This window comes from Berghia stephanieae, chromosome 12, assembly GCF_034508935.2.
Source record: "Berghia stephanieae isolate SIO BIC M18660-M18661 chromosome 12, UCSD_Bste_1.3, whole genome shotgun sequence".
NCBI classification, from domain to species: domain Eukaryota; kingdom Metazoa; phylum Mollusca; class Gastropoda; order Nudibranchia; family Aeolidiidae; genus Berghia; species Berghia stephanieae.
Window position 1 is genome coordinate 6,239,312 of NC_088371.1, and position 16,464 is coordinate 6,255,775.

The following is a 16,464-nucleotide window of genomic DNA, read 5'->3' on the forward strand; positions in this document are numbered from 1 at the left end:
TTTGCAACACGACAACGCTACACCCCACACAGCACAAGTGACGCAAGGTTGGCGAGAGAAATATGGATGGGAGATTTTGCCACACCCACCACACAGTCCAGACCTCGCACCATCTGATTATCACCTCTTTGGGCAACTGAAACGTGAGCTGGTAGGAAAGCGCTTTGATGTCGATGAAGAGCGTGTTGACCATGTGCGGAAATGGCTACAAAACCTTGACGGAAATTTCTTCCGAGAGGGTATCTATTCCATGGTGCGGCGTTGGCAGAAGTGTGTTGACAGACTTGGCTGTTACGTAGAGAAATGAAGGACGAGTCAAGGTATGAACACGTGCAAGAATTTTGTTGGTAGCATAAAAAACGCGGATTTTACAGGCATTTTTCGGTTAATTATGAAAGAGCCCTCGTATAATACAGACAGACCACAGTATAAAATAAATAAATAAATAAAAAAAAAATAATAAAAAGTAGCTCTTCAGACCATAAGGACCATGGAGCTGGAGTTCATTCTGGCTTCCATAGCATCAAATGAACAGTAGCAATTGCTTGCTATCCATTGGATAGGATATTTCATCACAAAGTACTTTCTGCCATATCTAATAGACCTAGCTAACCAATCACTGCTGGATGGACAGGGGGTATCTCAACTTCACCTGGATTCAATCTCAGTCCCTTTGCATGTGAAGCGAGTGTTCTATCAAATGAACTATCAGCACCCCCGTTTTATTTTGCAGATAGCCGCAATATAAAATATGAAAGAAATGAATAAATAATAATAACAATGACAATCATAATAATAATAATAATAATAATAATAATAATAATAATAATAATAATGATAATAATAAAAATGATAATATAAAAATAAAATAATAACAATAACAACAACAATAATAATAACAATAACAACAACAATAATAATAATAATAATAATAATAATAATAATAATAATAATAAATAATAATAATAATAATAATAATAATAATAATAACAATAATAATAATAATAATAATAATAATAATAATAATAATAATAATAATAATAATAATAATAATAATAATAATAATAATTTCTCACCTTGGTAATGTTATTAGGGTCTGGCACGACACAGAGTCCAGGAGGAGGATCAGAATATATTGCCATGATGTCACTGGAATACAGGAGATACCAGTAACCAGTAATCAATCACTTAGAGTAATACTTAATAAGAATTAATCTTAAATTAAGAATTATAATAACATAAAAAGAAAGAAAAAAAAAAATGTTATGATGCAACCGTTCAAGTTCATTGAACCTTTATATCAGTGCTGATAGTGTTACAAAAAGGGGAAAAGGAGGAAAATTATGAATGGTTTTATTTACGTCACATGTTTTCTTCAGTAACACCCACTTTTAGAGCCATTGAGATGATAAACTAGTACTCTAGCTATCTTCTGGATAGTGGGGAAGCTGCACCAGTTTGTTCCACCACACATTTGATTGAGGAAAGTGTCATTTTTTTAAAGGAGGAAATTCTTCCTCTGACCCAAAATTTGCGGATTTCCGTGGATCCGAGGAAAACCATCAGCACTGTTATATTATTAGTTATTATTATTCAAATCATCAGGATAGTCAGGTTTCCCAGAATTAAAAGCTTTGTGACTGAGATCATCGATAAGACGATGATAAAAAAATCTTTTGAACACTTGTTTCACTCAGTATTATACCACATGCCTATAGGGAATGAGATTAGCGGAAGAGTAGCTTCCCTTGATTGGACGTCACTGGTGGAAAAGTTATTAGAGAGAGAACGTCATGTTGGTTGTGTGCATGCGTCTCTCGTCCTCGCTTCCGGTGAAAGCGGCATGAGACACTTCACCAAAAGCGAGGAAGAGAGAGACGTATGCGCAAAACCATTTGTGACGTTCTCTCTATAAGGTGACGTCCAATCAAGGGACACTACTCTTCCGCTAATCTCATTCCCTATAGAGAGACGCACTATACAAAAATCCAAAGTCCTCTTTAGGGCCCTTCAGGGACTGACAACAATCCCAATTGATAGCCTTATTCAAAACGAAAGAAGACGGCACTCATACCAGGCCGCACAGTCACGAGTTAATGCTCATCTCAACTCGTTTGTTTTTCCAAGCACCATCTGAATATGGAACTCTCTGCCCGAAAATATTAAAAATATAAATGGCCAAATTGAATCTGACAGAGAAATTGATACAATCACAATAAAAGCCTAGGCACGTCCATTTGTTCTCACCATCCTCACAGTCACGATTATCATTGAAGCACAGAGTTGCGACTTAATGACAGGAGCTGCATGTCAGTATTTTGACATAAAAATCTGCTAAAATTTCTTCTTTATCTTTGAATCTGGTTCATTTTCTTGGCAATGTGTTCATCCATTGTGGCAGTTTAGTCAAGACTATGACATAAATGGAATTTAAACAAGTTAAACAACACGTATCCTTTCAGTTCTGATCTGATCACATTAAATTTAAAATGACAGTTACGCCATAGTTATGCACACAATTGGTTTTATCTTAAATTTCAGAATAATGAAAATGTTGCTGATTGAAGCTTGAAGGAGAAAATAACGGTAAGTATTGAAAAGTAAGCTCCAATTTATCAAACGAAGACAGATACTGTGGACGTTTCATGTTTCCCCTTTATCAACAAAACACGATTCACATTTCAGGCAAAACAATCAACAAACTTTAAATCCTTTTGATAAAAAAAAAAAATGTCATTTCTCATAAGCAAAATACATTTGGTCGAGGGGTCTAGTTGTTCAAATGAACTAAAAATAAAATAAATAAATAAAATTCCCTTTTTTCATTCCCATAGGGGAAATTTGTCTCTAGGGTCTATTCCAAGGGAAGACTGGAATAACCCAGGCGTCAGCCGCAGTTCAGTGCCGCAAATTGAGCTAGGGTGAGGTGACTTGCTCAAGGCCACACAGCACAGCGGAGGGTGTTCGAACTCCGTACCTTTTAGGTATGAAGCAAAGACTGTACAGCTGAGCCATGCTGCCCCTGAATTAACCTTAAGACAGACATGATCTGATGTGCATACCTATGATGACATACTTGGTTCTCCTCACCAGTATTTTATAATACAATATTTAACATGTTCAGCTTTTATTCTTTTTTTTATTCAAATATTTTTTCAGAGCTGCTGAACTGTAACAGAAGAATTTTTTGTGCTGTTGATGAAGTAAATAATGATTATTTACTCATCATCATCCACGGTATCAAAAGAGATTTTTAATAAATTTATCAAGGCAAATCATCACTCCTGTTTCTATTATGACTCACTTTTTTATTCGCCTGATACAACCAGGGGATGGTGTGTTCATATGTTCGTTAAGGTCACAAGGGTCCCATTTTGCCGTCAAGTACTCAGGCACCCCCTGAAAAGCGTCATCACCCTCAAACAGTTCCACAGTCCCTGCATCACCAGCATCCTTTTTATTTTTGTGTTTTGCACCTGACTTCTTGGATTTAGACCATGATGCATTTTTGCTTAGAGTAACGCTGCCACTTTCTTCCACAGATCCAGATTTTGGTTCCTTGGTGGATGACTCTGACCCTGCAGCAGACATGATCAGGAGAAAAGGAGGGACTCACAGCTCAAGGGAATTCCTGCAAACAAATTAATCAAGCTGTAAATAAAATCAGCTAACCTTACCCGCCTACTTGAAAATTTAGAAATCAGCAAATCGACACAATATTCATCAGTCATAATAATAAATGGTAAAATTTCAGTGCCACTTAAAAAAAAAAAATGCTATCTATATACAACACGTTATACATAAAATAAACATTGTTGTTGACACCACTTTTAAGAGGTAGCGATCGACTTACCATGGGCCTGGTACTGAACAGAGCCTTTATAACTTCAAGAATTTTTTTTTAACACTGCGTAATTTTTTTTTTTAAATATTTTTTAGTCTAACACTGCGACCAAATTTCTGTGACATCAAAATCCGTAATACTTCTTCCATTTCAGTATGCCCATAATTGTCACAAAAAGTTTTAAATCATAACAATTACGAACAATCCATGGCTTATCATTGAAGTCCAAGGCAACGACGTGAAATTTAGGTGAGTTAAAAGCTGACAACCCACTACTTAGAAGGCTATATATGACATAATGCAAATTTTTGTTGTGTTTGACACAGAGGACAACAAAATACTGTGCAATCTTCGTATTCCTCGTCACATAGAAACCTCAAGTTTGAGGACCAAACTACAATTGTTTATATCATAATAAATAAGAGAAAAAAAAAAAAAAGATATTGATGAAGGATTCTCAAACATTTTCTGCTTCAGGATGTTATTTTAACTGTAAAGAGTTGACAATTTACCAACTGGCACTGTCCGCGGCAAAAAGAGGAAATGAGAGAGAGAGAGAGAGAGAGAAGAGAGAGAGAGAGAGAGAGAGAGAGAGAGAGAGAGAGAGAGAGAGAGAGAGAGAGAGAGAGAGAGAGAGAGAGAGAGAGAGAGAGAGAGAGAGAGAGAAGAAAAACTCTGAAAAAGTGAGATCTTTCCACTTTAAATTTTAAACTTGAGCTTTTATATAGCACAGTATTCACTAAACATGCTCAAAGTGCCTTACAAAGGGTCCCGGAACAACAGCAACATGTAAAACGTGACATGGTGCCTGTTACTGTTAGGGATATTTTTTTTTTTTTTGCAACAGAGGCAACATTAACGGTCAGGTACTCATTTTACACCTGAGCACCGTGACAGAATGTGAGTAAAGAGCCTTTTCCAAAGACTCATCTATGCACGAGTGAGGCTCAAACACAGGACCTTCCGATCCGAAAGCGAGCCTCATACCACAAGACCACACAAATTTACATCATGTAAAACTTAAGGAATGTGGGAACATTTTTATTGCGTTTCCAGCTTGTTGTTATTAGGCTATTGAGTTGTTGTGGATTGTTTTCATGTTGGGTAACTTGTATGGTGTCCCTGTGACTGTGAGTTCGTTCACTGTTGTGTTATTTCTTCCTGTGAGTTTGTAACATCACAATTGGATTCAAAAGTCTGATGTCACGCCGCCCGGCAATGGCGGCCATCTTGGTTCTAAACAAAGAAAATCATTACTTTTTATTCTTCATGCTGGCTAGAACTTTTCATATGCCTTGTGATCAGAATGTGTAAAAGTCAAAACATGATCAAATGTATGGGTTTTTTTCCCTCTGGATACGCTTTTATGCTCGTCAGAGAAATATTTGATACGGGCGTCCTCAATTGTTATGATAGTTTAGAGCCAGTGTTACTAAGTTACCATGCGTCATTTGGAAGGAGGTGACGTTACGACTGTTGAAGAGTATAGGCATATAAACCAGCTTGCCTTCTTTTTCCAAGCTCTTACTTTTCATTACGATGTTCAAAATGGTTTAGATTTCAAAACTGGCCTAAAATGTCTGCTAAGATTTGAGTGAGGATTTTGCTGGAACGAATTTAATGGATGCAGTATACAGCTTTGCCCTGAATTTAATTTTATTAAAAGTATTAAAAGTAGGTACTTTGGTAAACGTCCATTTGGCCCCTCAGCTGGGACCCGACTTTTGAGTGATGGGTCTCAGAAAAAGTTCCATAGATTTTTTGTGTATGGATGGATTTTAATGATTTGTCTTATTTTCTTCAGGAGGAAATACTCTATCGTTTGGTGTAGTTTATTTAAAAATCAATGACAATTTAATATATCTTTTGATTATGGATAAAATAAGGGTATAATTTAGCTTTGGATAATTAAAAAATTAGAAATTGGTAACTCAATAATTTAGTGAGCCCAATCCAATTTGAATTTTTTAACAAAGTACCTATTAAAAGGAAGTGGCAATTCTGACTCCAGTCTGAATAGTCTCCCGTGGCTATTCGGACTCAAAAATCTTATGTTTGTGGGCATACAGAGGGGAGGATGACACAATGTGGGCAGGAGGCAGAGGGTGGGAGTGATAAAGAGCTTGTCCATATCACACTGACTCAGCTCATAACCCTACTTTGGACTGTAGAAGGATTGTTGCCTGTCTCACACTATCAGAATATATGTAATTTTATAATCATTTATTTTTGTCCTGATTTTATTTGGACATTGTGTTATGTTGTTAGAAAACCTTTTCATTTATACCACAGTTAGTTTGACTGACTTTTTAAAAAAACTTTTAATGAGTTTTTTAAACTCTTTTCTTTTTAATTTCTATCTGGACTTCCAATTGATCCATGATTTTGTCTCTCGTCAAATAAAGCAGATTTAGACGACCTGTTGAGAGTAACTACACAATCGTAATTTTGATTTGCACTAATTCTATGCAATTTTTATAAACGAAAAAAAAACAACAAAAAACAAGCAAAAACTATACTGCCAAGGAAGACTGAGTCCGAATAATCAGTTGATTAAATCACATGCCGTCACTGAAATTTTGATTTACAAATTTCTAATTTTTTAATTATCCAAAGAAAAAGTATACCCTATTTTTAATTTTATCCACAATCAAAAGAAATACTGGGCATTAATTTAAAAATAAACAACACCAAACGAGAGAGTAATTCGTCCTGAAGAAAATAAGACATAAATCATTAGTTTGTTTTTTTTAATCGGGTCACAGCCACTTAAATAAAAATTCAGTTTTCAAATGACAGTATAAAATCTGGTTTACTATTCTATGATGCAGTATACCATCCCAATGATAAAACCGTTTGAATTTTGTCTCTAGGTTATATAGAAGCAGAGTTATTCAATTTTTTATGCCTTAAAAACACCCAAAAAATTACTATAGGAATCAGCCTCAGCCTGAAATTGGGCACCAGCTGACTGAAAAATCGAAAGGGGATTCCCCTGAAACACTGTGACGTCACAAGGCTAGGAGCCAATGACTGACTCTGACCACGACAGTCCAAGCTGAAATGGCGTTACTTTGGTAGATTTTGAAATGAGTGTGATTTTATGAAATGCTCAAAGTGTATCCTGGAAGTGGAAGCAGTTTTGAAAGTTGAAAATGGTACCATTGGAAAGGAAAATGATTGAATTTTATGATTATTTATGTTTTAAGGGAATTTTTTCACGAATGATGATAAATGGCTTGATTTTCTTGCCCACTAAAATTAAGCTGTCTTTCCATTACAATATCTTCTAAATGAATTTATGGAGGGAAACGGTAATTGTATTGTACTGTAAATAAATACCAGAGATATCTCAATTTAACCAAGCCATGGTTTTAGCCTGCAACTCACAAACGATAACTAGCGGTCACACAGGTGAATGGGAGAACTGTTACTGTGACACAGATTTAGCCCTTCGTAGTCATAAGTGCCTACGCCTAGTGGCACTACGCCATTTATCAGCTCACTGCTTGAGTGTCAAATGGACGTTTACCACAGTACCTAATCATGGTCAATTTGGCCACACACGTGGCCATCTGTATATTCAGCCGTATCACTGCATTCAGGGCGCCGTGAATGTTGCCACTGGCCACTGGACTGGGTTTCAAATTTCAATTTGGAAGTGTCAATTGCCAAGGAGTGAGTCCTTGGTAGTTGACGGTTCATCAACTGCCAAGGAGTCAAATTGGAACTCTTCAGCTGCATGTGGTGATTTCAGTCGAGCCTCGATTTGCGCGCATACGAATCTCGAATCACATCACTTTCTACTTTCTTCCATGCCATTCACTCATTCCTTGTCAATCGTTGTGGAAAGGATCGAGTCAAAACTTGTTGGCATTTGTTTTTAATTTTTATGTCTTTTCACGAATTCCAAGACAAGTTAAAATAATATCAAAATCAAAACAAAAATTGCTGTTGATTTCGGATTCAGCAAAAAAAAAAAAATAAATAAAAAACCCAGAAGAATGAAGTGGCAAATCCCTGTCAAGTCCTAGATTAAAAAAAAAAAAAAAAAAAAGATTTCCTTTTTTTAAAGGAAATATACTGCACATCGTCTTAATAAGGAACAATTAACGTAAAACATTTGTGCAACAAGATAAATCCGTGGCAGTTAATTCTAAATAGTTGACGATTTACCAACTGGCAAGGTCCGTGACAAAAAGAGGAAATATGAGAGAGAGAGAGAGAGAGAGAGAGAGAGAGAGAGAGAGAGAGAGAGAGAGAGGAGGAGGAGGAAATGACAGAGAAATACACACACAAAGGAAAAAATGGCACAGGGAGGGAAAAGAGAAAATGACAGACAGAAAGAGAGATAGTGTGTGAGAGAAAAAAAAAGAGAAAATGACAGAGAGAGAGAGAGAGAGAGAGTGTAAAAGATGAACTGACACGGTCCGTGGCAATTGACGATTTGACAATTGTCAAGGTCCTTGTTGGCAATTGACGCTACCTTTCAATTTCAATCAATGAACTTGGTATTGGTATTGGCATTGGACTGAAAATGAAACCAACACTTAGTCATACTCTTAAGATCACAGTATTCTAACATGAGTTAAATCTCTTTCAGTGTACCTACAACAGATGACGCAATTTACTAGATGCTTAGGACATTGCAGTTTACCACCGAGGATCCGCTCCAATTACATCAAAAAAAGGGTAGCAAAAAGGAAGGAAAACAACACAAACATCATAATAACCAACTACCGGAAGTAGATAGTGGACTTAGTGCATTTCCTGTTTTCATTGATGGTAATTTAAAAAGTAAAGTATTTTATAACGAATGAATCAGAACATTATTATAGCACGTAGTTTTTCTAAATCAATTATTTGATATTATTACTATCGATAAAATTACTTCCAAAATTTGATTAATGCATTGTTTGAATTGAAATATTTTGGATATTTCTTCTTAAGTAGAACACTTTAAAGCGGACGTACACTAGGTGTGATTAGGACTTGTCATAAAACGTCTGTCAAACGTCCGAGGACGGAAATAATAGGTCATAAATAGAAACTGACGTCACTTTTTAAATACATTTAATTTAGAACCTTACGCAGAAATTGGATTGTCAGCTTGATATTTTTAACACCAAATTCCAAAAACTTGGCACGTTGACATTTTTTACAGCCTTAATTTTACTTTTTTTAAATAATCAAATTACCAAATATTACAAAAGATTTACCTATTCCCACCCTTAAACTAGCGAGTCAATGAGAATTATGAAAATGGTTTTTCTCGGGTCAACGTGCACATGAAGCGCACAATAAATACGTAGGTACCTCAGCACGTCTAGAATTCTTTTTTTTTTTTCGCTGGAGTTGACAAGAGGGTGGGTTATAAAATGTAGGATCCACATGAAAAATATGTATATATTTAGAAATATAAAAAATAAAGAAATATTTAAAGGTCAAATTATTATTATTATTATTATTATTATTATTATTATTATTATTATTATTATTATTATTATTATTATTATTATTTATTATTATTATTATTATTATTATTATTATTATTATTATTATTATCATCATATGATGAGATGATGATGATGATGATGATATGATATGATGATGATGATGATGATGATGACGATTATCATTATTATTATTATTATTATTATATTATTATTATATTATTATATTATTATTATATTATTATATATTATTTATTATTATTATATTATTATTATTATATCATTATTATTGTTATTATTATTATTTTATTATTATTATTATCATCATTACTATCAGTACGGTATTATTATCATCATTATTACCACTTTTTTAATTACTTTTTTCGCCTATTACACGAGCTGTAACCTAACAATTATTATTATTATTATTATTATTATTATTATTATTATTATTATTATTATTATTATTATTATTATTATTATTATTATTATTACTATTAACCCATCACCTCAAGATGGTATTATATCGGGGTGAACCAGCTATTGAATAGGGATTTTTAAAATTGAAAGACCAAACAAGTGAAATTTCAAGAAAAGATATTTATTCTCCTTTACTACAAACCTTTAAAAAATTAGCCCTAGTCTCATATTTAATTATTATTTTTCCAATGAATCCAATGTTTAGCATATAAACCACCCCGACATAATACCTGTCATTGCTCTGAGACTGCCAGGGCATCTGTCCTCTATTATTATTTGGTGGTAAAAAAAAACAATGCAAAAATGCAAAAACTCTGAAGCGTTTCTTGCTTTGCTAAACAGTGCATAACAAAGTATAATTGTGTACACCCCCCGCCCCCCCCCCCCACACACACACACACACCCCATTAATGTTAATTTAAAAACAAAAGCATTATGTTAATGGGATGACCTGGGGGGGGGGGGGAGAGGGGGAGGTGGGAGAGGAGAGAGAGAGAGAGAGAGAGAGAGAGAGAGAGAGAGAGAGAGAGAGAGAGGAGGTGGGAGAGAGAGAGAGAGAGAGAGAGAGAGAGAGAGAGAGAGAGAGAGAGAGAGATCACATATATATTTATACAAACTACCGGGAAGTAGTGGACTTGTGGGGGAGCTGCAAGGTCTGAGCCGGACGTCCCGCTTGCTGAAAGGAAATTGATGTGCGTTTCGAACCCAACACCTCTCATTTCCAGGGGCATTGATTGCCGCGTAATCCTGTCTGACAGAGATTATTGCATATGGCCTCTCATGCATTATTGTGCCCATAACAGCACCTTCCCGTGGTGTTCCCCGTTTCTACTGAGTTTGTTATGGGCGCGACCGAGTCCCCGGCGGTATAACCGGGCTAGGGAGTAGGTGGGACCCCTTCCTCTTAAGGTGCAGGAGACAGAGCCCACCGATGAGTGGTACACGCTCTGCTCCTCACCCACCCACCTCACACTCATTCTGTAGTGTGGTGTCCTCTGTATGTCCTTACTTTTCTTAATCTACCCCTATAGCTCATACTTGTTTCCTAGTGCTGTAACTTTAACACTTCTATACTCCCTCTTTGGTCGACCTGTGGCCCATGTCTTCTGTATGACTATCTGTGATTGATTGTAATCATGTATCCTTCTTAAAAAATTGAGATTTTTAGGGAAAGGGCTGGTATCCCTTTGTTTTAGGCCCACAGAATCTCTAATCGACACAAATGACCCAGGACGTGACGATCCTCTGTTTATGAAATATGGCCCTTTAAGCAGAAAGAATAACTGAAATAGATAACTGCAAGCCAGGAAACAGTAGGTGGCGGGAATGGGCGACCGTCAATCATGAAAGAGACTGTGGGAAAGACAAAATGAAGGCTACTTGACTAAACCCAATAAAAATTAATTATATGAGGAACATGCATCTGCAGTTCAACTCCTGATGTTATGCAGCTGACAAGGAATACAGGTTAGGGTGGGAAGACAGACCAGAGACTCCCCAGCATGCCATGACAAACAAAAGGAAAGCATACGAGCTCGGACGTCGCCTCGAAAAAGGTCCGCGCCAGACAGTGAGTACCCAGGCTGATCTGCGCGAAAAGTCAGCTACTGGACAAAGAAATTCCACAAACATTTGAATATTTTACAAATTAACATTTGTGGAATCAGGAATAAAAAGACAGAGCTGAAGAAATTATTAAATGAAAAGGAAGTTCACATTGCTTTACTTCAGGAAACCCTGTATAAAAATAGCGATCCATATATTGCTGGTTATACATACTATACCTGCAAATGTGACGACTGCCGTGGTGTTATTACTTATATAAGAAATGACATCACGGGAGATGTTACTTCTAAACCATCACAGAACTCAACTGATGTACAGAAAGTCACCTTATGGCACCTAAATAAGAAATTTACCATTTACAATATTTACAACCCTCCACGGTGTACTATAAACCTAACAGATCTAAACAGTTCCCAATACAACAACACAATAATTGCTGGTGACTTCAATGGCCACTCTCCACTATGGGGATACAAAAATCTAAACAACACAGGAAAAGAACTAGAAAAGCTTTGCAATACAACCAACCTCACCATTTTACAAAATGCAGACTCAGTCCCGACCCTTCTTCACAGAGCTCATATGTCCCTGAGTCATCCCGATCTAACCATCATCTCCTCTGACCTGAATTCTTGTCACATTAAAGTCCTGGATGAAATTGGCAGTGACCATAAACCAATTTTAACACAAATAACAGTTCAAACACAGAAGAAAACATTTGAGCAGAAATCCAAATGGAATTTCAAGAAAGCAAACTGGGATGTTTTCACAGCAACATTAGATGACCAGCTTCCAAAAATTACAGATACATCAAGTGTAGAACATTTAAACGAAGCCCTCACCAAAGCCATTCTTGCAGCTGCAAAAGCAGGAATTCCAAGAGGTAGTCGACAGAACTACAAACCCTTCTGGAGAAAAGAAATTGAAAAAGCAGTAAATGCAAGAAAGGAAACAAGGAAAAACTTAGAGGAAAACAAAACCATTAAAAACAAGATTGAGTACAATAAAGCATCGGCAATTGTCAAAAGAACTATTAACAACGCTAAAAGAAAGAAATGGGCAGACACATGCGCTAATATTGACCTCAATCAAAATGGGAAAAAAGCATGGGCCTTACTTAATAATCTTAACAATGAAACCCCGAAAACCAACCCAAAGCCCATGAAAACTACAGAAGGAACAATCGTAGATGACCAAAAAAAAGCCATGATCTTCAACAAACATTTTGCTTCAGTAAACAAGGCATCAAAAAGAAGTGAAAAGGACAAAAAATTGATTAAAGACCTTAAACATCAAGAAAAGGCCCCAAAAGCTATCTCATATCTGTTCAAAGAGGGCTTTACCATGTCAGAACTTCACAGAGCTATGAAAAAACTCAAGTTAAGGAAATCCCCTGGACCAGATAAGATACACAATGAAATGCTCCTGCATCTTAGCGTGAGAGGTAAACAGATGCTTCTCAAACTTATAAATCTAACATGGGAGACAGGAATAGTACCAAGGGGATGGAAAAATGCTATTATAATTCCAATCTTAAAGAAAGATAAACCACCCGACGAAACGAAAAGTTACCGACCAATATCTCTCACCTCATGTGTTGGAAAGATCGCTGAGAGAATGGTAAATAACCGATTATACTGGTGGCTGGAGACATGTGGCCTACTAAATAAATATCAGGCAGGCTTTAGGATAGGGCAAAGAACAGAAGATCAATTGTTTAGATTAAGTCAAAAAATAATTGATGGCTTTCAAGATGGAAAACATACAGTCGCGGTTTTTGTTGATCTCCAACAGGCCTATGACAAAGTATGGAGGAAAGGGTTGTTATCAAAAATGATGGACTACGGAATTGATGGAAATCTCTACTTCTGGATTAAACAATTTCTCAGTAACAGAACAATCCAAACAAAAATTAATAACGGACTGTCAAACAGAGAAGTATTAGAGGAAGGTCTCCCACAAGGATCCTGCCTCAGCTGTACCCTCTTTCTTATTTTTATAAATGATCTACCAGAAGTATTACAGACAGAAAAGGCCCTATATGCTGACGATTTAGTTATGTGGTATACTACGAAGCACCTACCAATAGCCTCCAATAGAATAAATGAAGATTTAGAAAGCTTAAACACCTTCTGTGATAAATGGAAATTAAAAGTAAATTGCAATAAAACAGTCTACTCTATATTTACTAAGAGCCATCCTGTTTCCAAGAAAGAAATAACACTCTCCATCCAAGGCCATCGACTCGCGAAAGAAGAAAACCCCACATATTTGGGCATACAGTTAGACAGACAACTATCTCTGAACAAACACACTCAGAATGTAAAAATCAAAGCCACAAGGAGACTCCAGTTACTAAAACGACTAGCCAGTACTAATTGGGGAGCAGACAAAAACTCGCTTCGACAACTCTATTTAGGCTATGTGCGTTCCGTCATGGACTACAATTTAGCCCTCCAAAATGTAGGTAGTAAAAACACACACAAAACCTTGGACAGAGTACAAAACCAAGCCCTTCGCTTCATCTCCGGTGCCCTGAGATCGACACCCACAGCAGCATGTGAAATACATACTAATGTGGAACCACTTGGACTTCGCAGAGAATCAGCAGTGCTTGAAATGGTTGAAAGATACAAACGAAAAGAGGAAAACCATCCAAACAGAATTCTGGCAGAGAAATGGAAACCAAGAACAAGATTAAAACAAAAATCCCTGCTACACATTGCTAACAACTTGAATGAAAGACACAGACTCCCAGAAAACAGAGAAAAATCTATTTTAATCAGTCAAAAACCTCCATACGCCGAACTAAAACTTCCAAAACTAAAGACTAACCTCGTAGAAGAAACAACAAGAAATAGAAACAAATCAGATATACAAACATTAGCAATGAAGACAATACAAGAATACCCAGACAACTGGATACATGTTTACACAGATGGATCTGCCCACAAAGGAACTAAAAATGCTGGGTATGGGTTTGTAGTAGAATACCCAGATAAAACCTGTGATAAAATCCACAATTCTTGCGGAAGCTCCTGCTCAAACTACGAGGCAGAGGCAGTTGCAATAGAAGCCTCACTGCGACACCTCTCTTCTGTTTTCCAGCTAAACCCTTCAAAACTTCAAAACACTGTCATCTTCACAGACTCCAAATCGGTTCTCCAAGCTCTCGATTTAGATAAACTCTCCTCAACGTTCAATAGTTTAAGATCTCAACTAGATGAATTCCTTACAACACACAGAGTAGACTTATCTCTCCAGTGGATACCGGGACATTCAAATATACCAGGAAATGACAATGCAGACGGACTAGCCAGACTCGGATCAACGCTTTTACAACCATCATTTCCAGTATCCTTAGACACAGCGAAACAAATAATCAAAACAAATAAGAGAGAAGAATGGATGAACAGTTGGGCAATGAGCACCACGGGAAGATGTATGTTTTCCCATATGACCACTCCTGTAAAGACTGATTGCCTAAATAAGCTCAGAAGACACCAGCAAAGCATCATCTTTCAACTAAGAACACAACACATACCGCTCAACAACCATTTAAGCAAAATTACAAAAGACACTTCCCCCTCCTGCCCCCTATGTCAACACCCCAATGAAACAGTAACACACCACTTGCTTGAATGTCAACCCTCTGAAGATCTGAGATGCACATTCCTCCCACCAAATCCAAGCATCAGTAACACACTTTATAGTCACCTGGAACAACTACAAAAGACGTCTAACTTCTACGTCATGGCACAAGACCGAAGGGCTAGAGCTCAGGTGGTCGCTGGTTCGGATAAGTAAGTAAGTGGACTTGTGAAATTCACTAATTGAAGACGAAAGAGAAGAGGGAGAAGAAGAAGAAGAAGAAGAAGAAGAAGAAGAAGAAGAAGAAGAAGAAGAAGAAGAAGAAGAAGAAGAAGAACAAGGACAAGAACAAGAACAAGAACAACAACAACAAGAACAAGAACAAGAAGAACAAGAACAAGAACAAGAAGAACAAGAACAAGAACAAAAAGAACAAGAACAAGAACAAGGAGGAGCAGGAGGAGGAGGAGGAGCTGAGGAGGGGGAGGGATGCGGAGAATGAAGATGATGATGATGATGATGATGAGGAGGAGGAGGAGGAGGAGGAGGAGGAGGAGGAGGAGGAGGTGGAGGAGGAGGAGAAGGAAGGGAAACATTTTCATTATATGAAAGACAACATGACAATTCATATATATATATATATATATATATATATATATATATATATATATATATATATATATATATATATATGTGTGTGTGTGTGTGTGTGTGTGTGTGTGTGTGTGTGTGCACGGTTAGATTAATTACAAATATTACATTTGCATGGCTGGCCATTCCATGAGAGGATATGATTTTTGAAAACATTAAAATTTGAAATTTTCCTGATGTGCTCGGGAAGTTCATTCCAAAGCACTGCAGCAGAATATCTGAAAGATCTTTTGCCATCAGACGTTGTTCTGACCCTTGGAATATCAAGGAGGTTTGAATATCTAAAATTGTATCTGTTATTTTTCAAAATGACCATATCAGATAGACAAGGAGCGGCAATTTTGTATAAAATTTTAAACGTTTCCAAAGCAATTGTTCTCATTCGTCTTATTTGTAGGAAGGGGACTTTGGCCTTTGAAAGTAATTGGTCGTAGGATTTTTTGTCATCTTCATAAATAAAACGCAGTGCTCTTTCTTGTATCCTTTCAAATTTATCACAATTAGTTTTAGAACAGAAATGCCAAGCTAGTGGACAGAAATTGAAATTTGACAATACAAAAGAGTGAAATATTGTTAACTTGTTCAATTTTTCAATTTTCCAAGCCTTTTTAAGACATTTAATTGCTGAGAAGCTTTACGGCAGATAGTTTTAATGTGTAAATCAAATTTTAGTTGGTAGTCTATGTCGATCCCTAGTAATTTTACAACTTCTTCACGTGTAGTGCATGCAGTAAACGGGGTGAGAAAAGAAAAATTTACTTCTACTTCTACTTTTTATATGGTTTAAAATACCATTTGGCCATCTTTGTGAGGGTTTATTTTTTTGGCATATTTTACGAAATTATTCTGGCAGTGCTGCTTCTGCGACGTCGGTTGAAC

At 36.5% G+C, this 16,464-nt stretch overlaps 1 protein-coding gene across 2 annotated transcripts in view; it reads right to left on the reverse strand.

Annotated features, from left to right (window-relative positions):
- LOC144958163 (ubiquitin-conjugating enzyme E2 Z-like) overlaps positions 1 to 8,643 on the reverse strand; it is a 20,527-nt gene extending 11,884 nt beyond the window's left edge. The window contains exons 1-3 of one of the 2 annotated variants that reach the window (XM_078889930.1): positions 8,457 to 8,643; positions 3,305 to 3,631; positions 1,077 to 1,149 (exon numbers count right to left, since the gene is read on the reverse strand). In XM_078889930.1, coding sequence (XP_078746056.1) covers positions 1,077 to 1,149; positions 3,305 to 3,591 — 360 coding nt within the window. In that variant the 5' untranslated portion in view covers positions 3,592 to 3,631; positions 8,457 to 8,643. Of the gene's footprint in view, positions 1 to 1,076; positions 1,150 to 3,304; positions 3,632 to 8,452 lie in introns of both variants that reach the window. The other variant, XM_078889929.1, reaches the window with a different exon arrangement.
- Between the last annotated feature and the right edge of the window lie 7,821 nt (positions 8,644 to 16,464).